This window comes from Larus michahellis, chromosome 5 (assembly GCF_964199755.1).
Source record: "Larus michahellis chromosome 5, bLarMic1.1, whole genome shotgun sequence".
In the NCBI taxonomy this organism is placed as follows: domain Eukaryota; kingdom Metazoa; phylum Chordata; class Aves; order Charadriiformes; family Laridae; genus Larus; species Larus michahellis.
The window spans coordinates 60105041-60120187 of record NC_133900.1 but is presented as its reverse complement, the minus strand read 5'-3'; the positions used below and the strand labels follow the sequence as shown (position 1 = coordinate 60120187).

Here is a 15147-nt window from a genome sequence, read left to right as displayed (position 1 = left end):
TTCTTACCAGATTCGCCACTGCTTCCTTTTGAGCTCATAACTGAATAAGTATTCCATTGGATAGTCATAGCCGCTACTGAAAGACTTTGCAAACTTTTGGGCAGTGAGTATATCTACCTGGGATCTTCAGAAAAAGACATCAAAGTAGTCAGAGGGCAAATAGCTCTCCGAAGGCGAACAGAATGGTATTACACCTTCAATAAACCCAGCTGAGAGGTTATTAAAGACAAACATACTCCAAGTCATGTACAGTATTTAAAATCTACATGAACATCTATTTTGTAGGCAAAACAATGGGCTGACAGTCCCCAAGACTGTTAAACAATTAGTACTGAACAATAACTGATCATTTTTGTACAAAGTTTATTAAGATGTCCAGAAGAATAAATCTGAAAAAACATGTAGCAAATTTTAATTCTACAGTACAAGGCAACTGAAAACACCTAGAGCGTTTATATAGTTGACAAATAAAAATACAGTGATAATTACCATCCCTGAGCAACAGTGCATTTAAATATAATAAACAAAGTTACTCAAATGTACCTCTGTATGCAGATGCAAAATTGTTAAAATTTGGTAAAAGATGAAGACCTGAAGATAAGCAACTTGCCCTTTAAGGATGTGAAGAGCAACTGGTTTTGGAAAACTTAAATATTACATTTAAACAAATCAAGCTGTTAACTTACTCTACAAGCTACTTAACAGTAGTGCTAAATGTATTTTATTTTCATTTGACTGATCCTTTGTATTGCATACCAACAGCAACATTTTTCCTTAATGAAACTGTAGCGGTTTAAGACAATGTCTTCCTTTTTCATTACTAAACATTCCATGTATTGTGTACTCAGCAATTGTGTGAATTTGAAAGTCAGAATGAAGAAAACACTCTCCTCTAACAGCCCAGACTTCAAGCAATAGTCACAAGGAGTAAATTTTAACAAGTTGCAATACCCAGCTTCTACATTCTCCTATCTTCCAAAAGGTCTGGGTGTGAAAGTATTTAACACAAGGATCTATATAAAATGGTCTATCAACTAGATGCTGCAGAGGTTTGCAGATACTTAGGCATCTCAGCCAAAGTGAACAGACATACAAAGTTATTTTATTTTCCCAACTGTGTATGACTAATGGCATTTAAGTTAGTATCAGCCTTTTTATTGCTGAGGAAGAAAAATGGCAACTTCATTAACAGGCACTGCTGAGAATGAAAAGTTAATTTACAGAATAACATCCTGAATACTGAAAAATAGTGCATATATCAAAAGAATTTACTTTGTGCTCTTGATTTCTTGTGTAGTGTTAATATGGTTCATACAGTTGTTATTCACAGCTTGATCATCTATCTTTGGCTGTGGACAAACTATATCAGCACAAGTAGAATTTATTTCTTTCATTGATGGCACTGCCAAATTAACAGTGATGTAAACGTCAACCAGTTTTCTAGGCCCTGACTCTGATCCCTATCTTTTTTCAAACAGTAGCAGATCTGAAGTCAAGAGATTAGGTAATAAAATATTTCCTACATGATAACACACATAATATTAGAAATTTAACAGATCAAGAAATGTCTCCTGTGTGATCTATGAGTAAGTTTACAAGTACAAACACAGATTCCAGATAACAATATTTTAGCTGTCAATTCAAATGGAAAGAACATAGTTTTAAAAACCCACAACACTTGAATTAAGCATTAATCACCTTCAAACCAACCTGCTTTGAGCAGGAAATTGAACTAGGTGACCTCTGGAGTCCCAAAATAGGATTTAGGACTATATAACTGACTTATTACCCATCTGCTTAATACCGAAACATGACTAAAAGCTTTAGAAAGCAGTAATTAAATGTTTTATGTTACTAAAAGGAGTAAAAACCATGTATTTTTCAATTATTCACTAATCAGTTGCTTTTCCGCAGCCACCAAATGTCCATTCGATTTATAAATCGGGTAGTATAAGAATTATGGTATCAGTTAGAGCAAACAAGCAGTATTAGAAATAATAAAAGTACTGGAATGTAACAGAAGTGACATCTACTTTGAAGGATAAAAGTTACTTGAGTCCTTCACAGGAAGCTGAAAGAAAAGAAAAAACAAATCCAACTTTAACAAAAACACTGTACGGTTGTATATACTGCACAAGCTTTATCTTGTACTAATTTGATACTGATTAGTTAATGATATTGCATCACCAGGTAATAACTTGGCCCTAATTATTTGGTCTAATACAGAATTAATAAATTATGTATAACAGAATTTACTTGTCTGTTCATAAAGAGAAACAGAATGTTTTCATAAGGTTCAGCTGTTCAGGATATCTGTAATTCACTTGTACTTCTTACTTTCTAAGTACAAATTAATGCACAATGCTTGTTTTAGTCTGTTAATACGATCTAATACACTGAATTGGGTCCTTTCCTCACATCCTTCCAGTGCTCAGATAGAACATAGCTCATGACAGAATGAACAAACATGGTTTGAAGAAGTTTGCATTAACCAGTGCGACTGAAGCTCCCATAATACAGTAAAAAGGTTCTGAAGTAAGTATTTTTCAGAAGTCTATAGGTGTTGTCAGAGTATGACCTAAGTTAATTACCTCCTAAAAAAAAACCAGGTTTCTTGATACCTAGAAATTAGGGGGGAAAATGCAACACTAGTTTCAGTTTGTTTATGCAAACAAAGCTGTGTTTTGCTGTCCCAGCCATTGAATATTTTTTGCCAACAACTCTGGTGCTACAACAGGCTACACTCAAAATCCAGCACTGTCCCATTTTTCTTGCTGCATTCATGAAAATGCTGGAGAACTTCCTCAGTGGAAGGATTTGTGATGGCAAGCAAAACCAAACAGGCTTCCACACATTCCCTTGAGAAGGAAATACACCAAACAAGTCCCGCTGAGGGCATCACTTTACCGGATGATGTAGAGACCTGTGATACAGGGGACATCCCTTACTCTGTTTACCGAGCAGTCTTTGATGTCTTCCTGATTAAGCTTTTCCAATTTCACAGAATTCACTTGAATCCTAACAAAAGATGTGAGAACCCCTTTTCAATGTGGCAGTTATTGAGAATGAATTTCTCAAAGGTTTTGCCTTTGAACACTTGTTTTTTAGGGAACTTCTGATATCTGGCAGTTTTCCAGATATCAGGTTGATCTGGACTGTTCATCACAGAAAATGAAAACAGCATACTTAAAGTATTTAAAAAGAAAAATAAAATAAAGAAGACAGTTGCATATGTCTGTTAATAGCTTCTCCCCTTTACTATCAGGTCAAGCAACTTCCCTAAGAAGTTTGCCCAGTTTCAGTAAAAGCTGCAGGTATTTGGCATGTACTCCCCAAAACCATCCATTCTAATAGCTTCTTTTCACTCTAGAATGGAATCTTGGAGAAGAGAAAAAGGGTATTCTTCCCCCTTAGGATACTTCCATGTTATCCAGTTATTCTATATGCCACAAAGTGTCAACATTCTAAAAGCATACACAAAACATAGAGGAGGAATCCTTTAATGGTCTTACAATCCTCAAATATCTAACAAAGCAGTTCATACAACAAGATCAATATTTTTATATGCTTAAACAATTACCTGAAGGACTTATCCCAGGAGTGACACAAGCATCACAACACCCATAAACTGAATGAAGAGCAACAAAGGTGTCATGAATGACCAGACAGGCCACAAGGCAATGTTGAAACTGGGAACAAAAGCAGGAAGTTTTTGGTAAGTTCAATTGTCATACTATGGAAATACCAGCCATGCAAAGAAAACATGGCACAAGAAGAAATGAGATTTGAATTACTGAACCTGGAAAAATACTTGTTTCTTTATGACTTGAGAGAAAACAAAACAAAAAGACCCCAGCACCTACTTATTAAATTGATAGTTTAGTTTACTGTTTATTTACTGACAACTCATCCTAGAGCTTCAGTAGCTGATGCAGATTTTACACTGAGCAAGACCACTCAGTGCCATCAAGGGTAAAGATACCTTTTGCTTTCAGAATCCCTGTATATGAAGCACCTGAAAATTAACTACTCTTGATTTTTCCATGGGCATACATAGCAACCGAGAAAAGCCTTAATTTGTACTTCTAGCTAAGCAGATTTGAGTTGGCTAGAAGTACAAATTAAGGCTAGAACTGAAGAGAAAGGGGGAAAACCAACTTATTTTACAACTGAATTACAAGGATTATAGATTTGACTAATTCTAAACTATAGGGAACCTTTATCTTCTTCAGTCTTCCTTTTTTCCCCAGCATTGTAACAAATACTGACTGATGTTATTCAGATACAACACCTAAACTTAAAGAGAACCAGCTTTCATGCAGAGATCAAATAAATACACGTACATGCACACACATAATTTTTTCATTCACATGCAAATTCACTTAATTCTGACTCCTATAATCTCATAAAGTAGCTCTTACTAAAAGTACCATTCTCTGACAAGATATAAACCCTTAAAGCTCATATAACAATAGTTAGAAGTATACATTTCAGTATATGTTTGATATTTGTAGATTGTTTGATAAAGAAGAACTCTGTATTAGAAACTGATCAGGCATAACTTTTTCTCAGCTAGAGAATACACTTCTGTCTTAATTTTTGAACCTCACAGTTGTCAGAGGTGATGAGCAATTTACATTAACAAAGCTAAGGACTTCGATTTTCAAGACAGAAAAGATCCAGTATGTCTACACGTACACTTAATACACAGTTTCGAGAGTTGCAACTCTTGCTTTGTGGATGAATGTTGAAAGTGGAAGAAATTAACGTTATGTAGAACTGGTCTTGTCACCATTACACTTAGTAAAATTAGAGAAATTACACTTTTTATAAAATGAGCCCATTAACACAGTCAGACTTGCACAGGTTTAGCAGAAGTTTGTACACAGTGTTCGAGCTTACCAAATTGCTGCTGCAATAAAGGTAGCTGTTGTGATAGGTATCAATGCTGGATACTGTGCATCATAGTCCTCAATTCCACAATACCACTCAAGATAGAGTATGCAGTAAAAGGCAACAGATAAACACACAGCCAATAAACAACTGCCAGAGGCAAACCACCAGCTGTGGGGAGAACACACATTAAGCACAGTCACACTGCAGTTCGCCCATTAATCTTCATTCTAGTCTAGAGACAGAACAGACAATACCTGTTAATTAGACAGATCAACCTGGAGATCCTGTCATTTTTTTCTTAAATTACTTTTACAAAACACTTTTGCCCTTTTAAAGCTGTCTAATATACATACCTACTTGAGTTCAATTTTGCAATGTATCAGTCCCATCATTTATTTTTCCCTCAAATATTTTGAGCATGCAACGCAACAGACCTTGTCAGTGATCTACTATACTACCACACAAAAAATACTTTGTTGGTAATGAAATAAAATAGGCTCTGCTGCAACTCACTATGAATTAGACTACTGATTTTTGTGCAAGAGAAATGTTGCAGAAAAGCTTTAATAAGATTTCGAGTTTATGAACTCTCAAATTTAACAGACAAGAAGCATGAAGATTTTTCTTTATAGCAGCTGAAGAAAACCATAGAGAAATCCAGGATTTCAAACTCAGAATGAAGAAAACACAGCATTTGCAATTATTTAGGTAGACACACTTTTGAGCCTCTTTGCGGACATACTTCAAGAGTAAGACAGGAGAGACAACTTGGGAGGAAGGTGCACTTAAATAAAATCTTATACTGAATGTGTATTTAGCAAATAAAAATTTTTAAAAGTGAATTCTTATTACAATAGTTTGATTACTAAATTACAAAGGGTAATCAAGTATCTTCCTACTCAGGTAACATTTGCCCTGGTACAGTACAGCAAATACCATATGCTATTTTGGTACCTCAATACCACCAATTAAGAAATCTGCATTAAGACGGCAGTTGCCATAGTCTACCTAAACAAACAATGCAGGAAGACAGTGTCCTACAGGGAACAGATGGGGCCACCCAAAACTTTAATCATATCCTGGAGTCACTAGTTTGTATCCATAGCCAACTGGATGTACAGCATATCTAGACCAGCTTGGCAGAGCAGCTCCAGAGAATCTCACAGCACAGAGCAAGGCCCTGTTCAGCTTCCACGTACCAATACAATAATGACAATGAGAGTTTTAAAAGCACTTCCAGGTGAAGCTATCTAAAAATATTTAACACCCATCAATCCATTTAAAATAATTTAATAGAAAAGAAATAGAATTTACTTCATAGAAGTAAATTTCACTAATCTTTTGCTGATCTACGCAAAGAAGTCTAGAGAACTTCTAGAGAAATGAACCTCGTTTTGACATTTAAAGATAAATTTCAGCTTTTTTTGATTAAAATAAAATCAAACCCCCAACATTTTCAAGAAAACAGGCAGCAATTTCTTGTACTTAAGTGTAAACTTGAAGGTACAGTATTAAAACATCCTGCTATTAGAACAAATTTTGCATATACACAGATGGCTCAAAAGAGCCTATAGAAAAAAAATAATTACAGCAAAATTTTCAGCATTGTATTTACTTAAAAATTAGGTAATCATCTGGTCCAACCTCCCTGCTCAAGAGCCAGTTGCCCAGGACCACGTCCAGCTGACTTTTGAGTATCTCCAAGGACGGAGACTCCATGACCTCCCTAGGCAACCTGTGCCAGGGCACGGTCACCCTCACAGCAAAAAAGCATTTTCTGATGTTCAGGGGAAACCTCCCATGTTTCAGTTTGTGCCCATTGCCTCTGGTCCTATCACCGGGCACCACTGAAAAAAGCTTAGCTCTGCCTCCTGTGCACTCTCCCTTCAGGTATTTATGTACATTGATAAGATCCCTATGAACCTTCTTTTCTCCAAGCTGAAGACTCCCAGCTTTCTCTGTTCTTACTGTAGATCTTGTTTATCCAAGATTTAAAACAGTGTTCAGATGTAACAAACTGAATATCACTGCAAGACGAAAACACAACTTTCTTTGTAAGAAAAGGTACCTTACCTATCTGCTTGAGCAGTTTCTTTAACAGTTTTAAAAAAATCAAAGTAGTATGTCACAGCAATCGATGCCAAAATCCAGAATGCAGAATGAATATTCAGTCTGCTAAGAGGCTTCCTCTTCTTCTCTACAGCTGTAGACTCTTCTGTAAATAAGAACATAATTATAGCACTAAAGCCAGTCATTACATGGAGTATGATTATAGTTACGTAAAACACGATGCTTTATCCTTTTAATTCATTTATCTTTGGAGATTATTATACTCAGTATAATACACTTTGTATTACAGAGGAAGTATTCTAAAAAGCTCTGCACATTTACTGAAATAATATAGACTAAGCAAGGTACCCTTTGATAAAATGATAAAGCAGTAACAATCAGCACATACTGCGTCTGGGTACCCTTTTAGGAAATTAACAGCTGACTAGATTTTGTAAGGGTTATTTAATTAAAAACCTTCTGGTGTTATTAAAGCATTTTTATTAATCTAGCATATAGGAAGTCACACTGATATTTCCAATTACTAATTTATTTGTATCCTTTTTTGTTAATTTTAGTATTTGCAAACTGGTTTCAGACATATATAATTTTCCTGTACTCAACTGCAGTTATTTCACTAGAGATATTCAACTTCAGTTTCAGGAGCTGCTATGATTCATGCTGCATACCTTCAGCAGGTAAACTAAAACTATCATTATGCAGAAAAGTATCTTTTCTTTTTTCCCTCATCACCATACATTGTTTTAGAGAAAGCAAGACAACAGAGCGGGCAGATTAGAAAGCATATTTTTGTGCATGACAGTAACCAACTAACACACTCAGTATTTATGCACACTGTCAAAAAAGGTGTCAAAGGTGGCTTCCATGTCTCATATTTTGAACTTCATCACTGTAAGTTATTGCTGGCGTGTGTGCCTCCAGCAGTGTAATGTACGCTGGCTCCTCCACAGGCATTATTATCACCAGCTGAGTGTGCTAACAGGTCTGCTGGAGCTTACAGGCATTTTTATTGTTTATTTCCTGGATTCATCCCCATGTACTACAGCTTGGGTCTAGGGCATTTAAGCAACTTCACTCCCACCAAGAAATGCGTGCTCACGAGTCCTTTACACAACTCACGTCTCCCTTTTCGCGTCCAACTCGCTGTTAGGCGCTGACGCCCGAGGGAAGAGGTGCTGGCCGCAAGCAGGCAGTATCCCACCGGACCCTTTACCGAGGAGCCCCCTCACTCCTGCTGTGAGCACGCTCCGTCCCCTTCCCCACTCTGGCGGCAGCGCTGCGGCAGGTGCTGCCTGTCACCGCCCCCGGCCCGGGCATTTCTGTCACACCGCCCGGCTCCGCTCTCCTCCCCTCCCGGCGGGGCCCCCGCGCCCCCAGCACCACCCACCGGCCGTCCCGCCGCCGCCCCCCAAAGGCGGCTGCGGCAGTGGCGGGTCGCGGGGCTCTGCCCCTCGCCTCAAAGGGCGCCTGAGCCTTGGGAGCGGCTCCCCGCCGCTGGCGCCGGCCTCCATCTTGCGCCGCTCCGGCAGTGACGCCAGGGTGGGGGCGGGAAGCGCGGTGGCCGTTACGGCCGTTGGCGTGAGGGGAGGCGGGCCCGTGTGAGGGGGCAGAGGAAGGGGGGCAGCCGAAGGGGGGCAGCCGGAAGGACCGTGTCCCAGCGATCAGGGCGGCTGTGGCTGGTCGTAGGCTGGGCGAGCCCGTGGTCGGTCGGAAGGCGAGTCGGAGCGGCTGGGCCCCGCGGCGGTGCCTGGCTGCCGGGGCCGGAGTGGGGCGGAGGGCGCTGCAGGAGCACGGCTGGCGCAAGTGATGATCCTGTTAATGGCCCAGCGATGCATTATAAATCAACAGTATCATAAATCGTGCTAATCCCCGTTGAAAACAGTGAGCGGTGTGATGCAAATCCAAGTGCAGAAGTGAGGTCTGTTTTGTCAAAATAATTAATAAAAATAGGGAAAAACTGGGCGCATATAAGTATTTTGCTCATCACATTTTGCAAAACGTGCTCTTAAGGACAGATGGGAAAATCTGGATTCTGTGACAACTGAGCAGTAGTTTAGATGGAACAGAGGAAAGCTCAGAGAGGTTTCAAGAGCCGTAGGAATCCTGTAATACTGGATGCTGCAACTTAAAACTGAAAATAGCCATCTTTACAAGGCAAACTGAATAAAAGTTAAATAAGCTAATAAAATGGTAAATTGTTTCAGTTCTGTAGCTAAATTCTGCATAACTAGATTTGAAGTCACCTCCGCATATTTCTGCAAACAAAACCTTGAAATTTACTACATTATTATTGATTTCTTGTTTATTCACATGGACAAACTCAAAGCTACTAAATTGTATTGACAGATTAATCTTAGGTGTGGTCATTAATAAGAATATTGTGAATATATATTTAACAGGCTGCCCAGGGAAGTGGTTGAGTCACCATCCACGGAGGTATTTAAAAGATGGGTAGATGTGGTGCTTAGGGACATGGTTTAGTGATGGTTTTGGCAGTGTTACGTTGATGGTTAGACAATCTTCGAGTCCCTTCCAACTGAAATGATTCTATATGTACTGTATGTTTTGGGGTGTGTTCACTGAATAAGTAACATGGCTTTTAAAATTTGTTTCTATGTTTGTAATGATTTATTAGGCTAATTAGATGGTATGTGTGGTACTTAAATTCTGTGCTTTCTTAGACAAAATCATGTGTGGCATAATGTCCCTAATAAGGCCCCTAATAAAAAATCATACTGACTACAGAATGGAAGTACCTGTCCGATATGGCACCTGTTACAGGTAACTTTACCCTGTGATTAAGTATAGAAATATTCAATAAAAGCTCTTCTTATAAGGTAGATTGAAGAAAAAAATAATTTTAGTCTGTGAGGTTTAGTTACCGAAAGCAAATTTATAGTCCTAGCTGTATATAGATTAAAGTTAAAAAAACCAAATGTTTAATTACCCGATTATACTTTTCTATTTTAGAACGTAAACTGAGTATTTTGCATGAAAACAGTGAATATGAGAAATACTCAAATTTTCACTTTCCATATGTATTCTCTGCATGTTGTATGGCACTTATCAACATAAAAGTCTTGTTGAGAAAACAGGAAAATCAGAAAGAATGGAATGTAGGCTGTGGATAAATAATTATGTATTTTATCAATAAACCTTAAAAAATGTCAGGCCATCATAAGGGTAGGAACTAACTGGTAGAAGCTAGATAGGGTACAAGCTGGAGTTGCTCTGACTTGCACTCTTTTTAAGCAGTTCTAAACCTGTTGGGTAAATAACGACCTTATCAAATGCCCCTTTAAGTGGGTGGGAAAAAAACGGGATAAGTATTAATAAAGTAATAGATCTTCTGCATATATAGCCTAATTCATACAATGTTTTAGCAGGTTTAACTCAGTAGACTTCCATCGGTTTAATTAGTGTAATGATGCACCTTGGAAGTACATAAAACTAAGTTTTTTCAATGTATTTAATTATCACAATTATTTCTTACATTTGGTTTGAACTGTAGGTGCTGAAGCAATGGAGAATCTGATTTAATCTGTGCATTCTACAGTTAGAAGAAAAATAGCACTGCTCTTCATTTGTCATGTAACCTGATATGTAGATACCCTGTGTTGTATAACCTACCTGGAGATGTTATCTTTTCAGCAAAGAGGCTGCTAGCAGTAATTTATCAGGGAAAAAAAAAAAAAAAGACTATATATTCCTAAACGTCCTATCATCTGTTTTATAAATGAGCGAGGTTCTGGGACAAGGGAAGCAAGGGTTCTGGTTATTCTTTTTTACTGTGCATTGAGTTTTGAGTAAATTCAGCCTAAAAGGAATGGAACAAATTTTTATTTTTTTTTTTCTGCAGGAAGCTGGGCCTTCTACATCTGAAATTCACATGAGCCCTGTCACAGTGAGTAGAAATTGTCTTTCCCAGCCTTAGAACATGTCTCACGTAAGGGCCAACCACATTATAGTCCTTAGTGACTACAGTGATTATTTTTTATGTAGTTTGGTTGAATATTTTGAAGTTAACAGCTTGTGGAAGCCCCTGAGCTCTGCTTTATTAGCATGAAATAGAGGTTTCTTTGTTTTATTTCCTTTGAGTGAAATGATTACCTCAGCCTTCACTTTCATGCTAGTGATTCAAATAAGAAACAAAGGATATCTTCATGTACTTTCTTTGCAAAAGCTATTCACAGGAAATATCTTTGATTTAAACGTAGCAATTAAATAAAGATATATGCCTGAAAAGGTTGAGGTCTGTTAGTGTTGTTAAACTGAAGACTCCTGTTTACCTACAGAGTAGGTATTGTGCAAAGAGATGAAATAAGACCTTCCCTTCCCTGACTCACTATTGACCTTAACCGAGACTGCTCATGTTCGGTGTTTGTAGAGCTGAGATGTTTTCTGTGATCTTTTCACAGAGCTTCTCTGATTCAGAAATTATTAATCTGTTGAAGAGTAGATAGCGATCAGGAGCTGAATTGAAACTGTTACAAAGTGAACAACATAATTAACAAAGCATCTAAACAACAGGCCTGTTATGGATAATTAATTCTTGCAAGTTAAAGTTTAAGAATCCCTGCAGAAATATTAGGCAGTATTTTAAAATGTGGTGCTTGATCTGATAAATTTAGTTAACTCTCTGGGAAAGCAATTTGTGAATTTGCAGATTCTGTGAAAGAAATGTACAAAGAGTAGAGTTGGCAGCAATTTTTTTGTCAGCTGTATTCCTGGTCCCTTGTGTAACGTGGATTCTTCCCACATTTTCAGAAACTGACTTCAACACCTGTGCATTTTTTTTTCTTTTAAATAGAGAAGAATGCTTTGTAAGTTATTTGAATGTTTTTAAATATTCAGGTTTTGCAGTTTTAAGTGAAAGTTGAATTTTGCAATCTAGTTAGATGTTTTGAAATTCATTTTCTTGTTACTTGCTGAGTATTTGCTATTTACTGATTAGTTGGTTCTATGTTGATTTACGGATAACCCTTAAAGACAAACACAAGTGGTAGCTTTTTATATTCCTTGACTGAGTACATATAAATTTTAGAATTAGACTTCCCAGTTACACTTCTAGAAAGTCAAATTAGTTTTCTAGTATTCTAGCAAATATTCGTAACTTTTTCCCCATTACAGAAATCAATGGCTAAATTAGCCCAAATGTTATCTGTTCACAGAGACCTGACTGGAATTTTCTTAATTTTGTATCTAAGTAGGTCTGGCTTCTCTCTCCATATGTTCATTTTTAACTGAAGGAGTTTGGCTACAGTGTAGGCATAGTCTTAATTTTGGGGAACAATTGTGCCATATACTCTGCTTTCTGTTCAGGAACTAAGTAATAATAAAGTGAGTAGTAATCTGCTGCTCATCTTCCACTATCAGGAGTAAAAGGATTGGATGAGTAGAGGTTCTCCATCCTTCCTGAACGTTGTTCTTGGAGTAAAGCATTGCACATCCTCTCATACAATGAGTGAAAAAGTAAATACATTGTCTAACTCATGCAGGTAGGAAAAAAGCCTTCAAATAGTACTACAGTTTGCTTGCTTTCATCTAGCATTCTTTTAATTATTTTAAATTCAGTACAATGGGAAAAAAATCATCAAAGGACTTAAAAGCACTTGGTATGAATAACAATGCAGATCTGAAGAACAACTAAAGGTTAAAAAACTCAATCAACTCTGAATGTGGTACATACACAAACTATTGAACTCAAGTTGAATTCTCATGCGAGTATTAAGTTACAGTGCAGCCCTGAATTGACCCTTTAGGAAGGAAACAATACATATAATAGCGTGTTTGATACCAAGAATGCACTATATATAAGCATGCAAGCATTTGAACTTCATAAAGGAAAAGAAAGCAGAAAAGATAAAGGCAGTTAACAAGGTGAAGAGGACATCTAAGAGAACAGAAAAAAAATGTACCACATAATGTCATCTGATTTATCTAGGTATATTATTCTTCACCTTTAAAATTGTCTGCCAATTACAAAAAAGTGGCTGGTCCAGAACATTATTTAATCTGAAGTATCTATTTGATGGAAGACCATTTCAACACCCTCAATTTTCCAATTAAAAATGTTGGGTAGCTTCAAAGTTTGACTCTTGCCTTTTGCTATGATCAGCATTAGGAATATAAAATGCAAACGCTGTTAATTTCAGCTTGGATCTTCAAACGTGTAAACAACAAAACACATTAAATAAATCTGGACAAACCATTCTCCTAGAAGTTGCTAAGTAAATCTTCCTACTCTCTCTCCTAAATCATTTGTTGAGTTTAGTTTCACTTAACTATGTGTACTTTCTTAGGGAGTACAATGGTTCTCAAAATGTTTTCCTAAGACTACAGTTTAATGATACAAAGCATTTGGCAGCAATACTTCAGCTATGATTGTTCTTGACTGCTCAATCCCCAGTAGTGGTATATAATACCTCTCAGTTTGAGAATTTGATCTGGTTTTAAAAGCCTGCAAAAATGCGGGGGTGGCGGAGGTGGCGGAGAGGCAAAAGCAAATGTGGGAGGATGGGAAAGGAAACACTTGGGAATTACTGAAACTGATTTCCTCACTGAGGAAAAAGTCTGTGCAACGGTGCATCTTTAACAATATGACAAGAATTTAATACTTGGGGCATTTAGGAACATCCTAAAGTTTTGGGGGTTTTTTTGGAATAATGAAGATCACAGATCTAATTCACATGGGAAAGACTACCAATTGTGGGAGTGGGCATTCAAGTTCATTATTCATTGAACATTTGCTGTGCAGGAGTATTGCTCTCCTTCGGCATGACACTTTATTTCTCTGTTGATAGAGGTTAGCATTCTTTTAGGCTGTGGTAGCATATTAACTGTTGTTTTGGAGATGGTCTGGTGTCCCCACTGCCTGTGATTTGACTGCTGTAATGAAGCAGAGACAAAGTGTCTTGGGCACATGAACCTCACTGTTACAGGATTGGAAAGTACAGGTAATTTTCATAACGTATTCAGCGTAGGAACATGCTATATGCATCTCACTGATGTATATAGTGTGGAATTCGGCTCATGCTGTTTGCTTGGAGAAATTTTTCTGTGGAGTTCTGAAAAAAACAAACATGAAACAAAGCTCTCACACACCTCATTCAGGTTTATAAGCAGGTTTTCTTTACCATCATTCTTCACAGTCCATTATCACTTATGTATCCTGTAGGGTCAATTTTTCATATATTTTGATCTGGTATTGTAACGGACAGCAGAGTTAGAGGGAACACTGACAGAGTGCTATACTGTCAGAGAAAGATGTTTGCTGATATAAAGACTAAATTCAGCAATATCTCAATTTGAAATTTTAACTGGAGGATAGTTTTGCAATTCCTGCTGCTGTTTTGGGTAATCTGCTTAACATTAACAGGTCTTTAAGAACATAGAACTAAGACTTGAGTTTGTATTTTTTTCTTCTCATAGAAAACTTATTCAATGCTAACCTCTGAAACCACTTAAGTTCTGAAAGTTCACCAAAAAAGCTGAACTTTCAAAGGTAGAATAGGTGAGACAGCATTGAAGAAGGGAAGAGAAAGCATATTTCATGGTGTAAGACAAGGAAATTGTAGGAACAAACAGTCCATAAAATATCTAATAGTAAATGGTAGAATGAAAAAAAAAAATTAATAAAGTGCTCTAAGTGTAAGAGGTGTCTGTACAATTGAGTGAAAGTTTTTATACTGGCAATTGATTTAGAAGTGTAAGGCAGAAATGCAGGCACAAAGTAGCAGCTTCAGTAAGTGAAGCATTTGCTTTAATGGTAAGAAAGAAAAGTCTAGGAGAAAATTATGGTCCTGTATCACCCATGAAAAACATTAGGTTTTGTCACACGTGGATACTGTACAGTGTCAATAGCTGTGTATCCCTCCTTGAATTCCTTATCATCATCAAGAATCAAAGGCCAGCAGAGGGGCAGAAAATCGAATGTAGAAAAGTGCACTTCATCCTTAGTATTTATACATTAATGGCTGGATTGCGAGAGTTCATTATGTGGCTACTGCAGAGAAAAGAATGAATGAGTAATAATCACATGTTTTGAGCTATCTGCAATGCAGGTGGAATTCTGGTGTTATTTTTCATTGAATTTGTCATTTAAATGAGATGTAGTGACCTGAATACTTTCAGATGGATTTCATGCTGCCTGAGAGGAAGATCTCAGTATGTTTAGAAGCA

The 15147-nt window shown here is 37.3% G+C and overlaps 1 protein-coding gene across 2 annotated transcripts; it reads right to left on the bottom strand.

Annotated features, from left to right (window-relative positions):
• Positions 1 to 346: 346 nt before the first annotated feature.
• TMEM128 (transmembrane protein 128) lies at positions 347 to 8496 on the bottom strand. 2 transcript variants are annotated; one of them, XM_074587594.1, is made up of 5 exons: positions 8354 to 8496; positions 6970 to 7111; positions 4903 to 5064; positions 3581 to 3689; positions 347 to 2071 (listed from the first exon to the last, which is right to left on the bottom strand). In XM_074587594.1, the coding sequence occupies exons 1-4, from the start codon at positions 8475 to 8477 to the stop codon at positions 3590 to 3592; spliced, it is 528 nt and encodes a 175-aa protein (XP_074443695.1). In that variant the 5' UTR covers positions 8478 to 8496; the 3' UTR covers positions 347 to 2071; positions 3581 to 3589. The 2 variants fall into 2 exon arrangements, with proteins under 2 accessions (XP_074443695.1, XP_074443696.1); XM_074587595.1 differs by having other exon boundaries at positions 347 to 3018; positions 8354 to 8490.
• Between the last annotated feature and the right edge of the window lie 6651 nt (positions 8497 to 15147).

Coding starts and splice junctions, on each gene's coding strand:
- TMEM128 (XM_074587594.1), bottom strand. CDS start 8,477: ATGGAGGCCGGCGCCAGCGGCGGGGAGCCGCTCCCAAGGCTCAGGCGC. Junction 5,065..6,969: donor GAAACTGCTCAAGCAGATAG/GTAAGGTACCTT, acceptor TTCTCCCCACAG/CTGGTGGTTTGCCTCTGGCA. Junction 3,690..4,902: donor TTTATTGCAGCAGCAATTTG/GTAAGCTCGAAC, acceptor TTTTGTTCCCAG/TTTCAACATTGCCTTGTGGC.